The following is a 20,284-nucleotide window of genomic DNA, read 5'->3' as shown; positions in this document are numbered from 1 at the left end:
CCCAGCTAATTTTGCATTTTTAGTAGAGACAGGGTTTCTGCATGTTGGTCAGGCTGGTCTCGAACTCCTGACTTCAGGTGATCCACCCACCTCAGCCTCCCAAAGTGCTGGGATTACAGGCGTGAGCCACTGCGCCCAGCCAGCAAGGTCTTTATGACCCGTATCTTGTGCCGACCTCCTAACTCATCCTGTGACTTAGAATGCCCTAACCGTCTGGGAATGCAGTCCAGTAGGTCTCAGCCTTATTTTACCCAGTCCCTATTTAAGATGCTGTTGCTCTGGTTCAAATGCCTCTGACACCAGCAACCTATTAGTCATCGTCCTTGAGGGCCAACAGAGTTGTCCCACAGTGTGCCCCTCCCCGCAAGGAATGTGGCATCTACTCAAATTTGTTTTCTCTCAAATGATCAGCAAAGGCCCTCTTTCATTTGGGGAAGAGGAAAGTGTTACCGAAAAGGGGTCCTCATCCGGACCCCAAGAGAAGGTTCTTGGACTTGTGCAAGAAAGAATTCAGGGCGAGTCTATAAAGTGAAAGCAAGTTTATTAAGAAAGTAAAGGAAGACAGGTGGCTCACACCTGTAATCCCAGCACTTTGGGAGACCAAGACAGGCAGATCACTTTTTCTCTTCAAAAAAAAAAGCAAAAATTAGCCTAGCGTGGTGGTGCACGTCTGTCGTCCCAGCTACTTGGGAGGCTGAGGCAGGTGAATTGCTTGAGTCCAGGAAGTCAAGGCTGCAGTGAGCCATGGCGGCTGGAGTGTCACTGCACTCCAGCCTGGGAAATAGAGCAAGATCTTGTCTCAAAAGAAAAAGAAAAAAAGAGAAAAGGCCAGGTGCAGTGGCTCATGCCTGTAATCCCAACACTTTGGGAGACTGAAGCAGGCGGATCACCTGAGTTCAGGAGTTCAAGATCAGCCTGGTCAAGATGGTGAAACCCCATCTCTACTAAAAATACAAAAATTAGCTGGGTGTGGTGGTGGGCACCTGTAATCCCAGCTACTCGGGAGGCTGACGCAGAAGAATCACTTGAACTTGAGAGGCGGAGGTTGCAGTGAGCCGAGATTGCGCCATTGTGCTCTAACCTGGGTGACCAGAGCAAAACTGCGTCTCAAAAAATAAAAATAAATTTTAAAAATGGAGAAAAAGAAAGTAAAGGAATAAAAGAATGGCTACTCCATAGGCAGAGCAGTGATATGAGCTGCTCGATTACATATACTTACAGTTATTTATTGATTATAGGTTAAACAAGGGATGGATTATTCATGAGTTTTCTGAGAAAAGAGGTGAAGATTTCCCAGAACTGAGAGATCCCTACCCTTTTAGACCCTATAGGGTAACTTCTGGAGGTTGCCATGGCATTTGTAAACTGTCATGGCGCTGGTGGGAGTGTCTCTTAGCATGTTAATGTCTTATAATTAGTGCATAATGAGCAGTGAGAACAACCAGAGGTCACTTTCATGTCATGCTGATAAAACCCTGCATCCTGGACGGGCGTGGTGGCTCATGCCTGTAATTCCAGCACTTTGGGAGGCCAAGGCGGGCGGATCACCTGAGGTCAGGCGTTCAAGACCAGCTTGGCCAATATGGTGGAATTCCATCTTTACTCAAAAAAAAAGAAAATTAGCCAGATGTGGTGGTGGCACAGACCTGTAATCCCTGCTACTCGGGAGGGTGAGGCAGGAGAATCGCTTGAACCCAGGAGGTAGAGGTTTCAGTGAGCCAAGACCACGCCACTGCACTCCAGCCTGGGCAACAGAGTGAGACTCTATCTCAAACAACAACAACAACAACAACAACAACAAAACCTTGCATTGGCCGGGCGCGGTGTCTCAAGCCTGTAATCCCAGCACCTTGGGAGGCCGAGGCGGGCGGATCACCCGAGGTCAGGAGTTCGAGACCAGCCTGACCAGTATGATGAAATCCCATCTCTACTAAAAATACAAAAATTAGCCAGATGTGGTGGCATGTGCCTGTAATACCAGCTACTCGGGAGGCTGAGACAGGAGAATCACTTGAACCCAGGAGGCAGAGTTTGCAGTGAGCCAAGATAGCGCCATTGCACTCCAGCCTGGGAAACAAGAGCGAAACTCTGTCTCAAACAAAAGCAAAAGCAAACAAACAAACAAACACCACCACCACCCCTCCATCCTGTTTTATCAACAGGGTCTTTGTGACCTGGGTCTTCTGTCTACCTCCTCTCTCACCCTGGGGCTTAGAATGTCTAACCTCCTGGGAATGCAGCCCTGCAGGTCTCAGCCTCATTTTACCCAGCCCCTATTCTAGATGGAGTAAGCTTGTTTCAAACGCCTCTGACAAAACCACAAACCAATTCCATCTGGGGCATGTGTGTACATGCCTGTGTGTGTGCACACATGTGCATATTTATGAGAACAACAGTACAAAGACATCTTTTAATTTTATTTCTATTTATTTATTTTCTGAGACAGGGACTCACTCTGTCGCCCAGGCTGGAGTGCAGTGGTGCCATCACAGCTCACTGCAGCCTTGACCTCCTGAGTAGCCAGGGCTACAGGCATGTGCCACCATGCCTGGTTAATTTTTTATTTTTATTTACTTTTTTTTACAGACGGGTTTTACTATGTTGCCCAGGCTGGATATTCTTATTTTTATCAAACATAAAAAGGTGCTACTGGGTCAGGTGCAGTGGCTCACACCTGTAATTCCAGTACCTCAGGAGGCCAAGGCAGGCGGATCACCTGAGGCCAGGAGACCAGCCTGGGCAACATGGCAAGACCTCATCTCTAAAAAAAAAATTTTTTTTTTTTTTTGAGACAGAGTCTCACTCTGTCACCAGCATAGAGTGCAGTGGCATGATGTTGGCTCACAGCAAACTCCACCTCCTGGGTTCAACTGATCCTCCTGCCTCAGCCTCCCGAGTAGCTGAGACTACAGGTGCGCACCACCACGCCCAGCTAATTTTTTGTATTTTTAGTGGAGACAGGGTTTCACCATGTTGGCCAGGATGGTCTCTATCTCTTGACCTCGTGATCTGCCAGCCTGGGCCTCCCAAAGTGCTGGGATTACAGGTGTGAACCACTGCGCCTGCCCCCAAAAAAAATTTTTTTAAAGACAGTCTGAGTCTGAGTCTGAGGTCAGAGGTGAAGCAGCAGAGAAATACGATGCTGCTGGCCTTGAAGAAGGAAGCAGCTGTTTTGTAAACTGCCTATGGAGAGGGACAGCTGAGGTCTCCACTCCTATAGCTTTGAGGGGCTCAATTCTGCCAAGAATCTGAAGGAGCTTGGATGAAGACCCTGAGGCTGTCAATGAGAACCCAGTCCGGCTGACACCTTGTGAACAAAGAACCCAGTCATGCCATGCCCAGACTCCTGACTTGCAGAAATTATAAGAAGTGGATGTTATTTTAAGCTTCTAAGTTGACAATAATTTACTAAGTAGTAATAGAGAATGAACACACCTACGAAGTACTCTTATCAAAAATGTCTATCCTGGGCCAGGCGCAGTGGCTCATGCCTGTCATCCCAGCACTTGGGGAAGCTAAGGCGGGCAGATCACTTGAGGCCAGGAGTATCAGACCAGCCTGGCCAATATGGCGAAACCCTGTCTCTACTAAAAATACAAAAATTAGCCAAGTGTCTATAATCCTAGCTGCTTGGGAGGTGGAGGCAGGAGAATTGCTTGAACCCAGGAGGCGGAGGTTGCAGTGAGCCGAGATTGCACCACTGCATTCCAACCTGGGCGACAGAGTGAGATTCTGTCTCAAAAAAAAAAAAAAAAAAAGTTTAGGCCGGGCGTGGTGGCTCATGCCTGGGAGGCTGAGGCAAGTGGATCACCTGAGGTCAGGAATTCAAGACCAGCCTGGACAACATGGAGAAACCCTGGCTCTACTAAAAATACCAAAAATTAGCCGGGAGTAGTGGCGGGTACCTGTAGTCTGTGGACTGTAGTCCCAGCTACTCAGGAGGCTGAGACAGGAGAATCTCTTGAACCCGGGAGGCAGAGTTTGCAGTGAGCTGAGATCGCACCATTGCACTCCATCCTGGGCAACAGGAGCAAAACTCCGTCTCAAAAAATAAAAATAAAAATAAATTGTCTCTCCTGTGATAAGGATGTGTCCATGCAAGTTCATTCATTGTAACAAATGCACCACTTGTTAGAGTGAGGGATGTTGGTGGAGGAGGCTGTGCATGAGGGGAAGCATGGGGTAGATGGGAAATCTCTGCATCTTCCACTTAATTTTGCTGTGAACCTAAAACTACTCTAAAAAAAGAAAGCCTATTTTTTAATTTTTTATAAAAAATGTTTGGCCGGGCACGGTGGCTCAAGCCTGTAATCCCAGCACTTTGGGAGGCCGAGACGGGTGGATCACGAGGTCAGGAGATCGAGACCATCCTGGTCTACACGGTGAAACCCCGTCTCTACTAAAAAATACAAAAAACTAGCCGGGCGACGAGGCGGGCGCCTGTAGTCCCAGCTACTCGGGAGGCTGAGGCAGGAGAATGGCGTAAACCCGGGAGGCAGAGCTTGCAGTGAGCCGAGATCGCGCCACTGCACTCCAGCCTGGGCGACAGAGCTAGACTCTGTCTCAAAAAAAAAAAAAAAAAAAAAATGTTTACCTTAAATTTAATCAAGCTTTAAGACCAAGGGAAGGCATATATATGTACATATAAATACATATGTATATATACACACATACACATATGTATATATACACATATACATATATGTACATGTGTGTATACATACATGTACATACACATACATATATGTATACACATATGTATGTGTGTATGTGTTTATATACACATGTATATATGTGTATATGTGTATATATACATATGTATATGTGTGTGTATATACATATGTGTATATACATACATATATAGGTATATATTTGGTAAATATAAATATATTTTGGTAAAGGGCCAGATTAGAAATATTTCTGATGGCCAGGCGCCATGTAATCCCAGCACACTGCAGGGATAGCTTGAGCCCAGGAGTTGCAGACCAGCCTGCGCAACATAGTGAGACCCCCTCTCTACAACAAATTTAAAAATTAGTCAGGTGTGGTGGTGCATGCCTGTAGTTTCAGCTACTTGGGAGGCTGAGGTAGGAGGATCACTTGAGCTCATAATTTCAAGGCTGCAGTGACCTATGATTATACCACTTCACTCCAGCCTGGGTGACAGAGAGAGACTCTGTCTGAAAAATAAAAAAGATATTAACTAACAATTAGTAATTCTCATAGGTGTGTGTGCTTATATAGGAATATGACCTTCCTGAGACACTTGTCTCGTGTATGTAGGGGTGAGGTATCTTGCTGTCCCCAGGGCCAGGATGAGGGTGAGGTCAGTTCCTTTAAATGCACAGTCAGATCCCAACTTTATATAAAATGTTGATGTTTTGTTCATCATTCATTTTTAAATTCATTTTGATTTTTAAAAATATGATAATAGGCACGTTGGCTCATGCCTATAATCCCAGCACTTCGGGAGGCCAAGCGGGGAGCAGATCACTTGAGGTCAGGAGTTCAGGACCAGCCTGGCCAACACGGCAAAACCTCATCTCTACAAAAAATACAAAAATTAGCTGGACATGGTGGCCTGTAGTCCCAGCTACTCAGGAGGCTGAGTCAGGAGAACTGCTTGAACCCAGGAGTCAGAGGTTGCAGTGAGCCAAGATCACACCACTGCACTCTAGTCTGGGCAACAAAGCAAGACCTTGTCTCAAAAAAAAAAAAAAAAAAAAAAAAAAAATTTATTTGTCTTCCAAAAGAAAATAAAATAATAAAATAAGAGAAAATATTATTCGTTGTGATTGCTGAGCTTTTTGGCATCCCTATTTTTTTTTTTTTTTTTTTTTTTGAGACAGGGTCTCACTCTCTTGCCCAGGCTAAAGTAAAGTGGTGCAATCATAGCTCTCCACAGCCTTGAGCTCCTGGGCTCAAGTGATCCTCCCACCTTAGCCTCCCGAGTAGCTAGGACTGCAGGTGTGCACCAGAATGCCTAGCTAATGAAAAAAACTTTTTCCTTTTTTTTTTTTTTTTTGGAGAGATGGGGTCTCAAACTCCTGGGCTCAAGTGATCCTCCCGCCTTGGCCCCTCAAAGTGCTGGGATTACAAGCATTGACCAGCCAACTGTCAAACTTTCTTAGCAACCAAACTCTTTCTGAAATGAATAAACACTGCAAAAAACCCCCAATATAAGCAATAATTTGGTGCAGCATTTTATTAGTAAAAAGTTATTTCCAATGTTTAAATTAGGATTTACCTACAAAAGAATTAATTCTCACTGAGGCTGTTGAGATGGACGCAGACATTTAAAATAAGAATTTGTAGATGAAATCTTAGTTGGTCTCAACATCCACTTTATTTCTGCACTGGGTAAGCCCTTGATTCACAGAAAAGCAGTGGCAAAGAGTAGCTAATTTTTTCAGGGGCTCCCTTCACAATTTAAGTGGGCTCTTCAGTTAAATGAAAATGGCGGAAGAATCCTAAATTATTAGGTTGGTGCAAAATTAATTGTGGTTTTTGCCATTACTTTTTTTTTTTTTTTTGGAGACACAGTCTCACTCTGTCACTCATGCTGGAGTACAGTGGTGTGATCTCGGCTCACTGCAACCTCCGCCTCCCAGGTTCAAGCCATTCTCCTGCCTCAGCCTCCCAAGTAGCTGGAATTACAGGTGTATGCCACCACACCAGGCTAATTTTTGTATTTTTAGTAGAGACAGGGTTTCACCATGCTGACCAGGCTGCTCTTGAACACCTGGCCTCAAGTGATCCACCCACCTCAGTCTCCCAAAGTGCTGGGATTACAGGCATGAGTCACCGAGGCTTTTGCCATGATTATTATTATTATTATCATCATTATTATTATGAGAGGGAGTCTTGCTCTGTCACCCAGGCTGGAGTGCAGTGTGGCACGATCTTGGCTCACCGCACCCTCCACCTCCTGGTTCAAGCAATTCTCCTGCCTCAGCCTCCTGAGTAACAGAGATTACAGGCCCCCGCCACCACGCCTGGCTAATTTTTGTATTTTTAGTAGAGATGGGGTTTCACCATGCTGTCCAGGCTGGTCTCAAACTCCTGACCTCAGGTGATCTGCCTGCCTCGGCCTTCCAAAGTGCTGGGACCACAGGCGTGAGCCACTTGTGCCCGGCTGGTTTTTGCCCTTATTTTTAATATTTTTAATGGCAAAAGCCACAATTACTTTTTGCACCAACCTTAGTAATCTTTAACACCTGAAAAGCTGCTGCCCAATATATCCAAGCATACATCTTAAAATTACTGTTTAAAATATTTTTAAATGAAATTTGATGCTAACATTTGCAGAACTGCCAAAACCTGCCTTGGAAACCTGGTTTGGAAGATGAATGAATGAGATAGCAGTAGGGTCTTGTTCAGCTCAAAAGCCTCTGTTTCTAAGGTTGCTTTTATTGAGACTGTTGGGAATTCCACGGAGGGGAGAAGCAATGTCCACCCTGAAGATTTAGACTCTCCTAGCATTAAAGTTTAAAAGCCTGAGAAGACTGAGAAGGGCTTTTAGAAGGCTGTGGGCAAAGAAGAAGGATCCACTTAAGTGGAATGAAAACAGTTTAACTGTTGAACTTGCACAAGGCAGATGGTTCAAAAGCAAATCAGGGAGATAGCAGCAGCTCTTTCTCCTTCCAAGAGCCTCCAGTTTTTAAGATTAAAAACCCACATCTTTATCCCAAAAGTTTGGGAGCCAGGGAATAGAGAAGGACAAACTATAACATGTTGATTGTTTTACTGCCAGCTTGAGTTCTGAAGTCAGCTCATCACCAAAGACGCACATGCCAAATGCGCTATAGATACAAATGGAACCAATCGTCAACTTTAAAAGTCAGAATATTTTTGCATAAAAGTCTGGATTTCTGGCTTTGCTTATTACAACTGGAAGCACTGACAGCAGTGGGCTGGTTTGGCCATGGCGATTCTGGGCTAGAGTCAGGCAGCTCATACCCACCCTAGACACAATCTCTGCCTTCCACATGTCCAGTCTCCATCTCTCCCTGCTGCTCACCCAGCTGCATGGAAGTGTCTAGATTAGTCACTAGCTCCTGTGAGCATTTGAGTGTGGTGCCTGTGGAAGAGATGGTTGTGCTCTAGAGACTGAAATTGGAGTGAGGTCTAACAGGAATGGGACAGAAGGCTCGCTCTCAGAGCTCTTGCACCTTGAATTGTGACCTGAATCAAATCATAACTACTGCTGCAAGGCTCAGCTTCCTCATTTGTAAAATAGATGCAGAAACCCCTGCCCTCCCTAAAGAGTGGGTTGTGATGAGGATCAGATGACAGCATCTAAAGCTTTATAAACTGTGAAGTTCTGTGGTCCACATCAGTGGTTTGCTATATCTCACATTCATCTATTCCCCCTTCATCTGGTACCAGAACCCGAATTTGCATCTCAGGAATAATCTCTTCTATTCTCAGTTCCAGTGGTAGACATTGGGTCAGTCCAGTCAATTCGAGCTCTGCATTCTCCCAAATATAACAATTGGTTTAGGGCTAGGCATATGGGCCAATTGGGACCAATAGAGTTGAGGCTAGGACTGTTGGGAAAGAGAAGCTCTTTTTTCTATTGAAATTGGAGACAGCAGCATATTGGCTACCATGTTGCTCACCTGGGGGTGGCAAGTCTGAGAATGAAAATGAAAAAGAGAAAAGAAGAATGGAAAGATGAGAAGAGGCAAGGTCTGGGTCACATAATCTGAAGCAATGGGTCCAGATATACACCAGCAAACATATTCTTTTTGCTTTAACCAGATTAAATGGGGCTAACTCATTGGAGCCCCATACCCCCACCAGGTTTTTTTTTGTTTGTTTTTTTTTTTTTTTTTTTTTTTTACACTATCAGGCAGACTTGTGAGCATTTGTTTGATTTTGTTTCATTTCCCTGGGCACTCTCTGACTCCAAGTCCCGGGGAGCTCCCGCAGCTGCCACTAGTTCCTCTCTCTGCCTGGATTTGACCATCCACACTGCCTTCTTGAAGTTCCTGAGAGGGTCCTGCTGCGAGGCTCTTGCTGAAAGGCACTGGAAACGCTCTCGGATCAGATAACCATGCCTGGTGGGGGCAATGAAGCCACTAGTGGTTGGGATGATTCTGTTTACTACAGCATGGACAAACTGGACTGTCAGCAGGGTGCCTGTAAGGGTGAAGAGAAGGACACACATGAGAAAAATGGAGTGTAGAGGTCCTCTATGCCCTCTACTAACTTTGGCATGACATTTACTATGCCAAAGAGTCCCTCTTCCTTTATCTGCACAATGGGAATGATAACGGAACCTACACCTACCCAGGGCGATTTTTAAGATTGAAAGTCACCATGCAGGTCATGTGTTTAGTGTAGGTTTTTGGCCCAGAGTGAGCTCAGTAAATATTATTGTTGGAGGAGAAGCAAGAGAGGTTGTGAACTGGCCCAGGATGAACTTTTAAAGCCACAATCCTCAACCTTCAGCTTCTGAGCCATCTCTAACTTTATACCAGTTATATATATATCTTTGCTACAGCATATTATACTACAATGTATTATAGTGTTATAGTTTGCTATGTATCAGATTACAGTGTATTCAACTACAATGTTATTAGGCTCCACCTGATATTTATTCAGCCACTTACTTGTTTTGTGACCTTGGGCAAGTCTCCTAATCTCTGATCCTCAGTTTCTTCATTGTCAAACAAGGATAGCAATGATACTTATCTTCTATCAGTGTCATAAGGGTTCAAAGAGGTAATACACAATGTGTGCCTTTTCTATAGGAGACAGTGTAAGAAAGTGACAAAGGCGCACTGAAATCAGGCAGATCAGCTTCAAACCTAAGCCTACTAGTTACTCCGTGTGACCTTGGGCAAGTCTGCCAGCCTCTCAGAGCCTCAGTGTTTGCGCTGTAAATGGGAGTGAGTGTTGAGAGAGTTAAATGACTTAAGGACAGTACCCAGTATACAATAAATGTTAACTCATTTTTTTTTTGACAGGGTCTCACTCTGTTGCCCAGGCTGGAGTGCAGTGGTGCTATCATGGCTCACTGCAACCTCAATCTCCAATGCCTCGACCTCCTATGATCACTTTATCCTCCTGAGTAGCTGGGACTACAAGCATGTACCACCATGCCTGGATAATTTTTATTTTTTATTTTTTATTTTATAGAGACAGTCTTGCTATGTTGTCCAGACAAGTCTTGAACTCCTGGTCTCAAGCAATCCTCCTACATTGGCCTCCCAAAGTGCTGGGATTGCAGTCTTGAGCCACTGCACCCAGCCAATGTTAACTCTTGCTAAGACCTTAGCATAATACTGAACAGACCAAGAGACATGGTGTTTTCAAAGTGGTTGGTGTTAAAACAGGCTGCTTCTGGCCAGGTGTGGTGGCTCACACCTCTAATCCCAGCACTTTGGGAGGCTGAAGTGGGTGGATCACCTGAGGTCAGGAGTTCAAGACCAGCCTGGCCAACATGGTAAAACCCTGTCTACTCAAAATACAAAAATTAGCTGGGTGTGGTGGTGGGCGCCTGTAATCCCAGCTACTCGGGAGGCTGAGGCAGGAGAATTGCTTGAACCTGGGAGACAGAGACTACAGTGAACTGAGATTGCACTACTGCACTCCAGCCTGGATGACAAAGTGAGACTCCATCTGAAAAACACAAAACGAAAATCAAAAACAGGCTGCTTCTAACATCTATAAGGCCTGGGGGCAAAGAATGAAATAAGACCCACATCCTAGAAGACACAATATATAAACATTGCAATTCTAGGGAATAAACTATTAAATAGAATATGCTGTGTCCTCTTATATTGATGAAGGAACCTTCACAAACACATGGAAGGCTTGGAACAGATTGAGAATTCTTGGGTTCCTCAGGGTTCTATGCTGGAATGTAGTGATGTAACCAGCCCCCTGCTACTAGTGACTTGACCTTCTTCTGTTCTCATTCTTCCCAGCTCCATCTCACAACCAGCTCAGACACCCAAACTCCATCCATACCACCCCATGGCTACTCCTGAGCCCAGAAGTGAACACAGCAGGGGCACAGTCTATCCTCGGAAGGATGGCTGTATGCAGGAAGCCTGCGCAAGCCCTAACACAAACTCAAGGCTATGTAGGGAGTTCTCGAACTCCAGAGCATGGGTCTAGAAGAGGGATTGTGGGCCCTTTGCCTGCAGACACCTTCCTAAAAGCTAAGGGATGTAGCTAGAGGTGGCCAGAGCAGGGCCCTCTAATACCCAGGACCCAGGTCAGAGCCTTTTCTCTCCAGATCAAAGCTCAAGCTTGCCCTAAAAGCAAAATGACTCACCGTCCAGCACACTCCAAACAAGTATAGAGCGATCTTTTAAGCCCACGTACACATACTTGTCATTCTTGGAGAAGCAAGCACATTGGACCCCTCTGCAGTAAGAACTCTGTTGAAAACAGACAAGATGATCTCTCTTTTCCTTGGGATTTTTCTTTGTGCATGTGTGTTTGTTTGCTTGCTTGTTTTTGAGATGGAGTTTCACTCTTATTGCCCAGGCTTGAGTGCAGTGGTGTGATCTCGGCTCACTGCAACCTCTGCCTCCCAGGTTCGAGAGATTCTCTTGCCTCAGCCTCCCAAGTAACTGGGATTACAGGCATGTGCCACCACGCCTGGCTAATTTTTGTATTTTTATGAGAGATGAGGTTTCACCCTGTTGGTCAGGCTGGTCTCAAACTCTTGATCTCAAGTGATCCACCTGCCTCGGCCTCCCAAACTGCTGGGATTACAGGCATGAACCACCGTGCCTGGCCATAGGATTCAATTTCTTTTTTTGATGAGGATTCAATTTCTTAAATTACTTTGCTTATACAGATGTTAGCTATGATTTATTTAATTAAAAGCTATGTGCTAATGCCACATAGAATCCTGGATTGGATTCTAGAATGGAAAAAAGGAAGGAATTGAAAAGCTGGTAAGATTCCAATAAAGGCTGGACGTGATAGCTCACACATGTAATCCTAGCACTTTGGGAAGCCAAGGTGGGTGGGTGAAACCCTGCCTGTACAAAAAATTTAAAAATTAGCCAGGTGCAGTGGCACATGCCTGTAGTCCCAGTTACGTAGGAGGCTGAGGTGGAAGAATCACCTGAACCCAGGAGGTGGAAGCTGCAGTGAACTATGATCGCACCACTGTACTACAGCCTGGGTGACAGAGTAAGACCCTGCCTCAAAAAAACGAAAATAAATAAAAGTAAAAATAAAAAGATTCCCATAGGTCGACAGTTTAATTAATAGTACTGTTCACATGTTAACTTCTTCATTTTTGTTTATTAGTTTTGTTTGAGAGACAGAATCTTGCATTGTCATCCAGGCTGGAGTGCAGTGGTGAGATCATAGCTCACTACAGCCTCGAACTCCAGGGCTTAATCGATCCTCCCACCTCAGCTTTGTGAGTAGCTGGGGGACTACAGGCACACACCTCCACACCTGGCTAATTTTTTTTTCTAGAGATGGGATCTTGCTATGTTGCTGAGGCTGGTCTTGAAATCCTTAGCTCAAGCAATCCTCCTGCCTTGGCCTCCCAAAGTGCTGGGATTACAGGTGCGAGTCGCTGCACCCAATCTAGACTTACAAGGCCTTCTTTTTTTTTTTTTTTTTTTTTTTTTAGATGGAGTCTCACTCTGTCACCCAGGCTGGAGTGCAGTGGCGTGATCTTGGCTCACTGCAGCCTCCACCTTCCAGGTTCCAGTGATTCTCCTGCCTTGGCCTCCCAGGTAGCTGGGATTACAGGTACTTGCCACCATGCAGGGCTAATTTTTGTATTTTTAGTAGAGACAGGGTTTCACCATGTTGGCTAGGCTGGTCTCGAACCTCTGACCTCAGGTGATCCACCCACCTCAGCCTCCCAAAGCGCTGGGATTACAGGCCAAGGTGGGCGGATCACAAGGTCAGGAGATCGAGACTATCCTGGCTAACACAGTGAAACTCCATTTCTACCAAAAAAATACAAAAAAATTAGCCAGGTGTGGTGGTGGGCGCCTGTAGTCCCAGCTACTTGGGAGGCTGAGGCAGGAGAATGACTTGAACCCAGGAGGCGGAGCTTGCAGTGAGCCGAGATTGCACCACTGCACTCCAGTCTGGGCGACAGAGCGAGACTCTGTCTCAAAAAAAAAGAAATAGTACAGAGCCAGGATTAGGGTGAAGAGAGTGAAGCAGCACTAAACCAGCGTAGGATTTGATCCAGTTTTTACCTATAATGTTGAGATTTTGTTCTTCATGGAATTTTGGTATTCATTTAAGATTTTTTAAAATATTGCATTAAAATATGACTTCTCGGCCAGGTGCAGTGGCTCAAACCTGTAATCCCAGCACTTTGGGAGGCCGAGGCGGGTCACTTGAGGCCAGGAGTTCAGCCTGCACAACATGGCAAAACCCTTTCTCTACGAAAAACACAAAAATTAGCCCAGCATGGTAGTGCTTACCTGTAATCCCAGCTACTTGGGAGGCTGAGGCAAGAGAGTCGCTTGAACCCAGGAGGCTGCAGTGAGCTGAGATTGTGCCATTGCATTCTAGCCTGGGTGACAAAGCAAGACTCCATCCCAAAAAAAAAAAAAAAAAAAAAAAAATTGTCTTCATTGCTGAGTTTTTGTTTTTTGTTTTCTTGAGACAGGCCTTGCTCTATTGCCCAGGCTAGAGAGCAGTGGCATCCGGGCTCAAGCAATCCTTCCGCCTCTGCCCTCCAAGTATCTGGATCACAGGTGCGCACCACCGTGCCCAGCTAATTTTTGCATTTTATTGTAGAGATAAGGTATCCCTATGTTCCCCAGGCTGGTCTCCAGCTCCTGGCCTCAAGTGATCCTTCTGCCTGGGCCTCCCAAAGTACTGAGTGAGCCACTGCACCTGGCCTACCATTGCTGAGCTTTTTGGTACTCCTTTGAACTTTGCAGTCGGTCCAGTGGGTCATGCCTGAAATCCCAGTGCTTTGGGAAGCTGAGGCAGGAGGATCACTTGAACCCAGGAAGTTGAGGCTGCAATGAGCTATGATCGTGCCACTGCACTACAGCCTAGTGACAGTGGAGTCCCTGTCTCTTTAAAAATCAATAACGAAAACAAAAAAAGACTTTGCTCCTGAGACAAATGCCTCACTTTTCTTTTCTTTCTTTCTTTCTTTTTTTTTTTTTTTTTTCTGAGACAGAGTGTCTGTAGTCAGGCTGGAGTGCAGTAGCGTGATCTTGGCTCACCGCAACCTCTGCCTCCCAAGTTCCGAGTAGCTGGGATTACAAGCATGCAACACCACGCCTGGCTAATTTTTGTATTTTTAGTAGAGACGGGGTTTCACCATGTTGGTCAGGCTGGTCTCGAACTCCTGATCACAGGTGATCCACCCGTTTCAGCCTCTGAAATTGCTGGGATTACAGGCGTGAGCCACTGCGCCTGACCAAGTGCCTCACTTTCTTCACCCTAGTCCCACCCTGGTCGATGGCCCATGGTGTGTGCTTAGTAAAGGATGGCCATCTATCGGTTTTTCAAAGCCTGGGTTGAGCATGAACATGGGGAGGCAGTCCACGCACCGTGTAGCTCATCTCGAATTTCCACTTGCATGCCTGCAGGTCCCAGAGACGCAGCAGGGCATCCTCAGACCCGCTGACCACCAACTGCTCCTTGTGGCTGACCTCCACACAGGCAACTCGGCTCCTGTGGGCCTCCAGGGGAAATGCTTTGGAATTTGCACACTCGTAAAGAAAGAGGTCCCCATTGGTCATGCTGTAGACCACGCGGTAGTCCATCAGAATGGCCACGCTGGAGATGGTCTCGGGCAGCTGGGTATAAAAGGTGTACCTTGGCCCATTGATGACCGGGCAGGGGTCCCCGGGGGCGATGTCCAGCACCAGGACCATGTTGTCATAGGCGATGGCCAGGCGGTCCTCGCACTTGCTCAGGGACATGCAGTGGATTGCTTTCCGGGCCTCGGGAGGAGGAATGCATATCACGTCCTGCCTGGAATTCAGGGGGAACACAAGGACGACCCCTGACACCAGACCTGTGAATAGGAGCTTGCGCTGCTCAGCAACCTCCAGACATTTGACCTCACTGGAGGTGTCCAGGGAATCTTGTTCCTCGCCTGCCAGGGAAGAAAAATGAGAATGACTCACACTGAGAGTGAATCACAGCAGCCCTGCTTCCCTGGTGTTTTTTGTTTTGTTGTGTTTTGTTTTGAGATGGAATCTCACTCTGTTGCCCAGGCCGTAGTGCAATAGCACTATCTCAGGTCACTGTAACCTGTGCCTTCCGGATTCAAGCAATCCTCCTGCCTCAGCCTCCCGAGTAGCTGGGATTACAGGTGTGTGCCACCACGCCCAGCTAATTTTGTATTTTTAGTAGAGATGGGATTTCTCCATGTTGACCACACTGGTCTCGAACTCCCAACCTCAGGTGATCCTACCACCTTGGCCTTCCAAAGTGCTGGGATTAGAGGCGGGAACCACCACACCCTGCCTGGTGTTCATATATTTTTTTCTTTTTTCTTTGAGACAGTATTGCTCTGTCTGCCAGGCTGGAGTGCAGTGGCAAGATCGAAGCTCACTGCAGCCTCCAACTCCTAGGTTCAAGCGATTTCCCTGCCTTAGCCTCCTGAGTAGCTGGGACTACGGACGCCCGCCACTGTGCCCTACTAATTTTTTTTTTTTTTTTAAGATGAAATCTGGCTTTGTCCTCCAGGTTGGAGTGCAGTGGCGCAATCTCGGCTCACTGTAACCTCTGCCTCCCAGATTCCAGCAATTCTCCCACCTCAGCCTTCCAGGTAGCTGGGACTAGAGGTGCACGTCACTACGCCCAGCTAATTTTTTTGTATTTTTAATAGAGATGGGGTTTTGCCATATTGGCCAGGCTGGTTTTGAACTCCTGACCTCAAGTGATCCATCCGCCTCAGCCTCCCAAAGTGCTGGAATTCCAAGCGTGAGCCATCACGCCCAGCCTATTTATGTATTTATTTATTAAGAGACGGAGTCTCACTCTGTTGCCCAGGCTGGAGTGCAATGGCGCAATCATGGCTCACTGCAGCCTCAACCTCCCAGGCTCAAGTGACTTTCCCACCTCAACCCCCCAAGTAACTAACACTACAAGCTCGGGCCACCATGCCCAGATAATTTTTGTAGAAACGGGATTTCACCATGTTGCCCAGGCTATTTTTGAACTCCAGGGCTCAACTGATCCTCCCACCTCGGCTTCCCAAAGTACTGGGATTACAGGCATGAGCCATCATGAATTGTCCCATCTTGAAGCAAGGGGGTCAGACTTTTATACTCCCATATCAGGCAGTCATTGACTGGGGCCATTTCAGGGGAAGTGGTCACATCCCCCTGCCATTTCCAGATGAGAGGCTTCTTTCATCAGTGGGCAATTCCCAGAAGTAAAATGAAGGTGGGGGCACCTTTGGGTCTTCGATAATTGGCCAGTGAGGGATTTCTGAGTTTCTCATGAACAGTACTTGGCACAGTCCTGCTGGGAGGATAGAGGTATAGAATCTCCTTGTTAATGGCGGGGCACAGTGACTTGCGCCTTAATCCAAGCACTTTGGGAGGCCAAGGTAGATGGATCACCTGAGGTCAGGAGTTTGAGACCAGTCTGACCAACATGGCGAAACTCTGTCTCTACCAAAATACAAAAATTAACCAGGCGTGGTGACAGGCACCTGTAATCCCAGCTACTTGGAAGGAAGGCTGAGGCAGGAGAATTGCTTGAACCCAGGAGGTGGAGGTTGCAGTGAGTCAAGATCATGCCACTGCACTCCAGCCTGGGCAACAGATGGACACTGCCTCTCAAAAAAAGAAAAAAGAAAGAAAGAAAAGAAAAAGAAAAAGAAAAAAGAAACTCCTTGTTAATGATGAAATAATAGGAGAAAAGAATCCTGATTTTCAAGCTTATTCTCAACTTCATTCAGTCATTAACTTGGCAAACCTTTTTACAGTAACAGCCTGCTAGGCAAAGCTCTGGGGGATGGCAGGGAGCAAGTCAAGTGAGGTTATAATTCTCGAGGTGCTTGTTTGCTAGTTGCAGGGTGAACCAGGACCCAAGGAAATGGAGAGATGCCAGGTGCAGTGGCTCATGCCTGTAATCCCATCTATTCAGGAGGCTAAAGTGAGAGGATGGCTTGAGACCAGGAGTTCAAGACCAGTCTGGGCAAAAGAGTGAGACCCTCACCTCTGCAAAAACATTAAAAAGTTAACCAGGTGTGGTGGTGCCCACCTCTAATCCCAGCACTTTGGAAGGCTGAGGCAGGCAGATCGCTTGAACCCAGGAGGTCAAGACCACCCTGGGCAACATAGAGAGACTCTATCTCTACAAAACACACAAAATTTGGATGGGCACAGTGGCTCATGCCTGTAATCCCAGCACTTTGGGAGGCCGACGCAGGAGGATCACTTGAGGTCAGGAGTTCGAGACCAGCCTGGACAACATGGTGAGACCCCCATCTCTACTAAAAATATAAAAATCAGCCAGGCATGGTGTTGCACACCTATAATCTCAGCTACTCGGGAGGCTGAGGCAGGAGAATTGCTTGAAACCGGGAGGCAGAGGTTGCAGTGAACTGAGATCACGCCACTACACTCCAGCCTGGGTGACAGAGCGAGACTCCATCTCAAACACAACAACAACAACAAAAATAATAACAATAAAAATAAATAAATAAATATTTTTAAAAATGTAAAAGTCTCCAAGAGACAGGCATGGTGGTGCACCTGTGGTTCCAGCTACTCAAGAGGCTGAGGTGGGAAGATGGCTTGAGCCCAGGAGTTCGAGGCTGCAGTGAGCTGTCATTGTACCTCTTCACTCCAGCCTAGGCAGTAGAGTGAGCCCTGTCTCTTAAATACAACAGAACAACAGAAAAAGAGGCCCCAGGGAGCTTCTTTGCTCCTTTCTACCATGTGAGGACAAAGAAAAGCTGGCCATCTGTGATCCAGAAAGAGGACACTCACCAGGTACCGAGTTAAAAAAAAAAATTATTATTATTTTTTTTTGAGACGGAGTCTCACTCTGTCGCCCGGGCTGGAGTGCAGTGGCCGGATCTCAGCTCACTGCAAGCTCCGCCTCCCAGGTTCACGCTATTCTCCTGCCTCAGCCTCCCGAGTAGCTGGGACTACAGGCGCCCACCACCTCGCCCGGCTAGTTTTTTGTATTTTTTTTAGTAGAGACGGGGTTTCACAGTGTTAGCCAGGATGGTCTCGATCTCCTGACCTCGTGATCCGACCGTCTCGGCCTCCCAAAGTGCTGGGATTACAGGCTTGAGCCACCATGCCCGGCCCCCCCCCAAAAAATTATTTTAACCAAGACACTAAAGTTGCTGTCACCTTGATCTTGGACTCCCCAGCCTCCTCCAGAAATATGATAAATAAATTTCTATTCTTTCTTTAAATTAAAAAAAACAAACAAACAAAAACAGAGAGACAGGGTCTCTGTTGCCCAGGCTGGAGTGCAGTGGCACTACCATAGCTCACTGCAGCCTTGAACTCCCCAGCTCAAGCAATCCTCCTGCCTCAGACTCTGGAGTAACTAGGACTACAGGTGTGTACCACCAAGCCTGATACCTTTTAAATTTTTTTGTAGAGGTGGGGTCTCACTGTGTTGCTCAGGCTGGTCTTGAACTGCTGGTCTCGAACTTCTGGCCTCAAGTGATCCTGTCTCCTCAGCCTCCCAAAGTGCTGGGATTACAGGCATAAGCCACAACACCTGGCCCCATTTGCTGTTCTTTCTAAGCCAGCCAATCCATGGCATTCTGTTACAGCAGCCAGCATTGACTAAGATTGGTGCTGTGCCTCTTCGAGGGCTCCCCGTGGAATGAGGCTGAGGGGGACTTTAGCTGAGCCTGCATTCTAGCCCAACCGTTTCTCCCGTCAGCCCCGTTTTCTCATCGCCCTCTGGGATTCTCCTGGAAATACCCCTCAATACATCACTTGTGCAAATATCCTCATCACAGACCCAGCTTCTAGGTAACCTGAATTAAAACAGGCTAAATGAAAACAACCAGATTACCAACTACCTCATGCAGAAAATGCATAAAATGAAGTCCTGTTTTTGAATAGCTTACTTTATTTTTTTTTTCCTCAGGGAGTGGAGTCTCACTCTGTTGCTGAGGCTGGAGTGCAGTGACATAATCTTGGCTTACTGCAGCCTCCGCTCCCAGGTTCAAGCAATTCTCCTGCCTCAGCCTCCCTAGTAGCTGGGATTACAGGCACGCACCACCAAGCCCAGATAATTTTTTTTTTTTTTTTTTTTTTTAGTAGAGACGGGTTTTTGCCATGTTGGCCAGGCTGGTCTCCAACTCCTGACCTCAAATGATCCGCCCACCTCAGCCTCTCAAAGTGCTGGGATTACAAGTGTGAGCCACCATGCCCGGCCATGACTAGCTACTTTCCACCTGATTGAAGTTATAGGTGCGTTATGGACTGAAGATTTGTGTCCCCTCACAAATCCTGTGTTAAAATCATCACCCTCCATGGGATGGTATTAGGAACTGGGGCCTGTCTTTGTCCATTGGTGTTGCTAATGAAATCCTTTTTTTGACTAGCTACATTCTACCTGATTGAAGTTATAGGAATGTTATGGACTGAAGATTTGTGTCCCCCCCCCCACCAAATTCCTATGTCAAAATCCTCACTCCCCATAGGATGGTATTAGGAGCTGGGGCCTGTGTAAGTCTGTTGGTGTTGCTATGAAGGACTACCTGAGGCTGGGTAGTTGACATGGTTAGGCTGTGTCCCCACCCAAATCTCATTTTGAATTGTAATAATTCCCATGGGTCAAGACCAAGGCCAGGTGGAGATAATTGAATCATGGAGGCAGTCTCCCCCATACTGTTCTCATGGTAGTGAATAAGTCTCATGAGATCTGATGGTTTTGTAAAGGGCAGTTCCCCTGCACACGTTCTCTTGCCCGCTGCCATGTAAGACGTGACTTTGCTCCTCATTTGCCTTCTGCCGTGATTGTGAGGACTTCCCAGCCATGTGGAACTGTGACTCCATTAAACCTCTTTCCTTTACAGATTACCCAGTCTCAGGTATGTCTTCTTGACTTTATTTTATCTTATTTTATTTTATTTTATTTTATTTTATTTTATTTATTTTTGAGACAGTCTCACTCTTGCCCAGGCTGGAGTGCAGTGGCAAGATCTTGGCTCACTGCAACTGCCATCTCCCAGGTTCAAGCGATTTCTAGCTAATTTTTGGAATTTTAGTAGAGACAGGGTTTCACCATGTTGGCCAGGCTGGTCTCGAACTCCTGAACTCAAATGACCCACCTACCTCAGCTTCCCAAAGTGCTAAGATTACAGGCGTGAGCC

General features: G+C 46.5%; 1 protein-coding gene across 1 annotated transcript in view; it reads right to left on the bottom strand.

Annotated features, from left to right (window-relative positions):
- Nucleotides 1–6,180: 6,180 nt before the first annotated feature.
- Nucleotides 6,181–20,284, bottom strand: part of NWD1 (NACHT and WD repeat domain containing 1) — a 34,629-nt gene continuing 20,525 nt past the window's right edge. Inside the window, exons 7-9 of the mRNA XM_030935011.1 lie at nucleotides 14,520–15,070; nucleotides 11,291–11,396; nucleotides 6,181–9,144 (exon numbers count right to left, since the gene is read on the bottom strand). Of these exons, the coding sequence (XP_030790871.1) occupies nucleotides 8,843–9,144; nucleotides 11,291–11,396; nucleotides 14,520–15,070 (959 nt within the window). The 3' untranslated portion in view covers nucleotides 6,181–8,842. The remainder of the gene's footprint in view (nucleotides 9,145–11,290; nucleotides 11,397–14,519; nucleotides 15,071–20,284) is intronic.

The sequence above is a fragment of the Rhinopithecus roxellana genome, chromosome 8 (assembly GCF_007565055.1).
Source record: "Rhinopithecus roxellana isolate Shanxi Qingling chromosome 8, ASM756505v1, whole genome shotgun sequence".
In the NCBI taxonomy this organism is placed as follows: domain Eukaryota; kingdom Metazoa; phylum Chordata; class Mammalia; order Primates; family Cercopithecidae; genus Rhinopithecus; species Rhinopithecus roxellana.
Note: the sequence above shows the minus strand (reverse complement) of the source record. Positions and strands in the feature narration are given on the sequence as shown.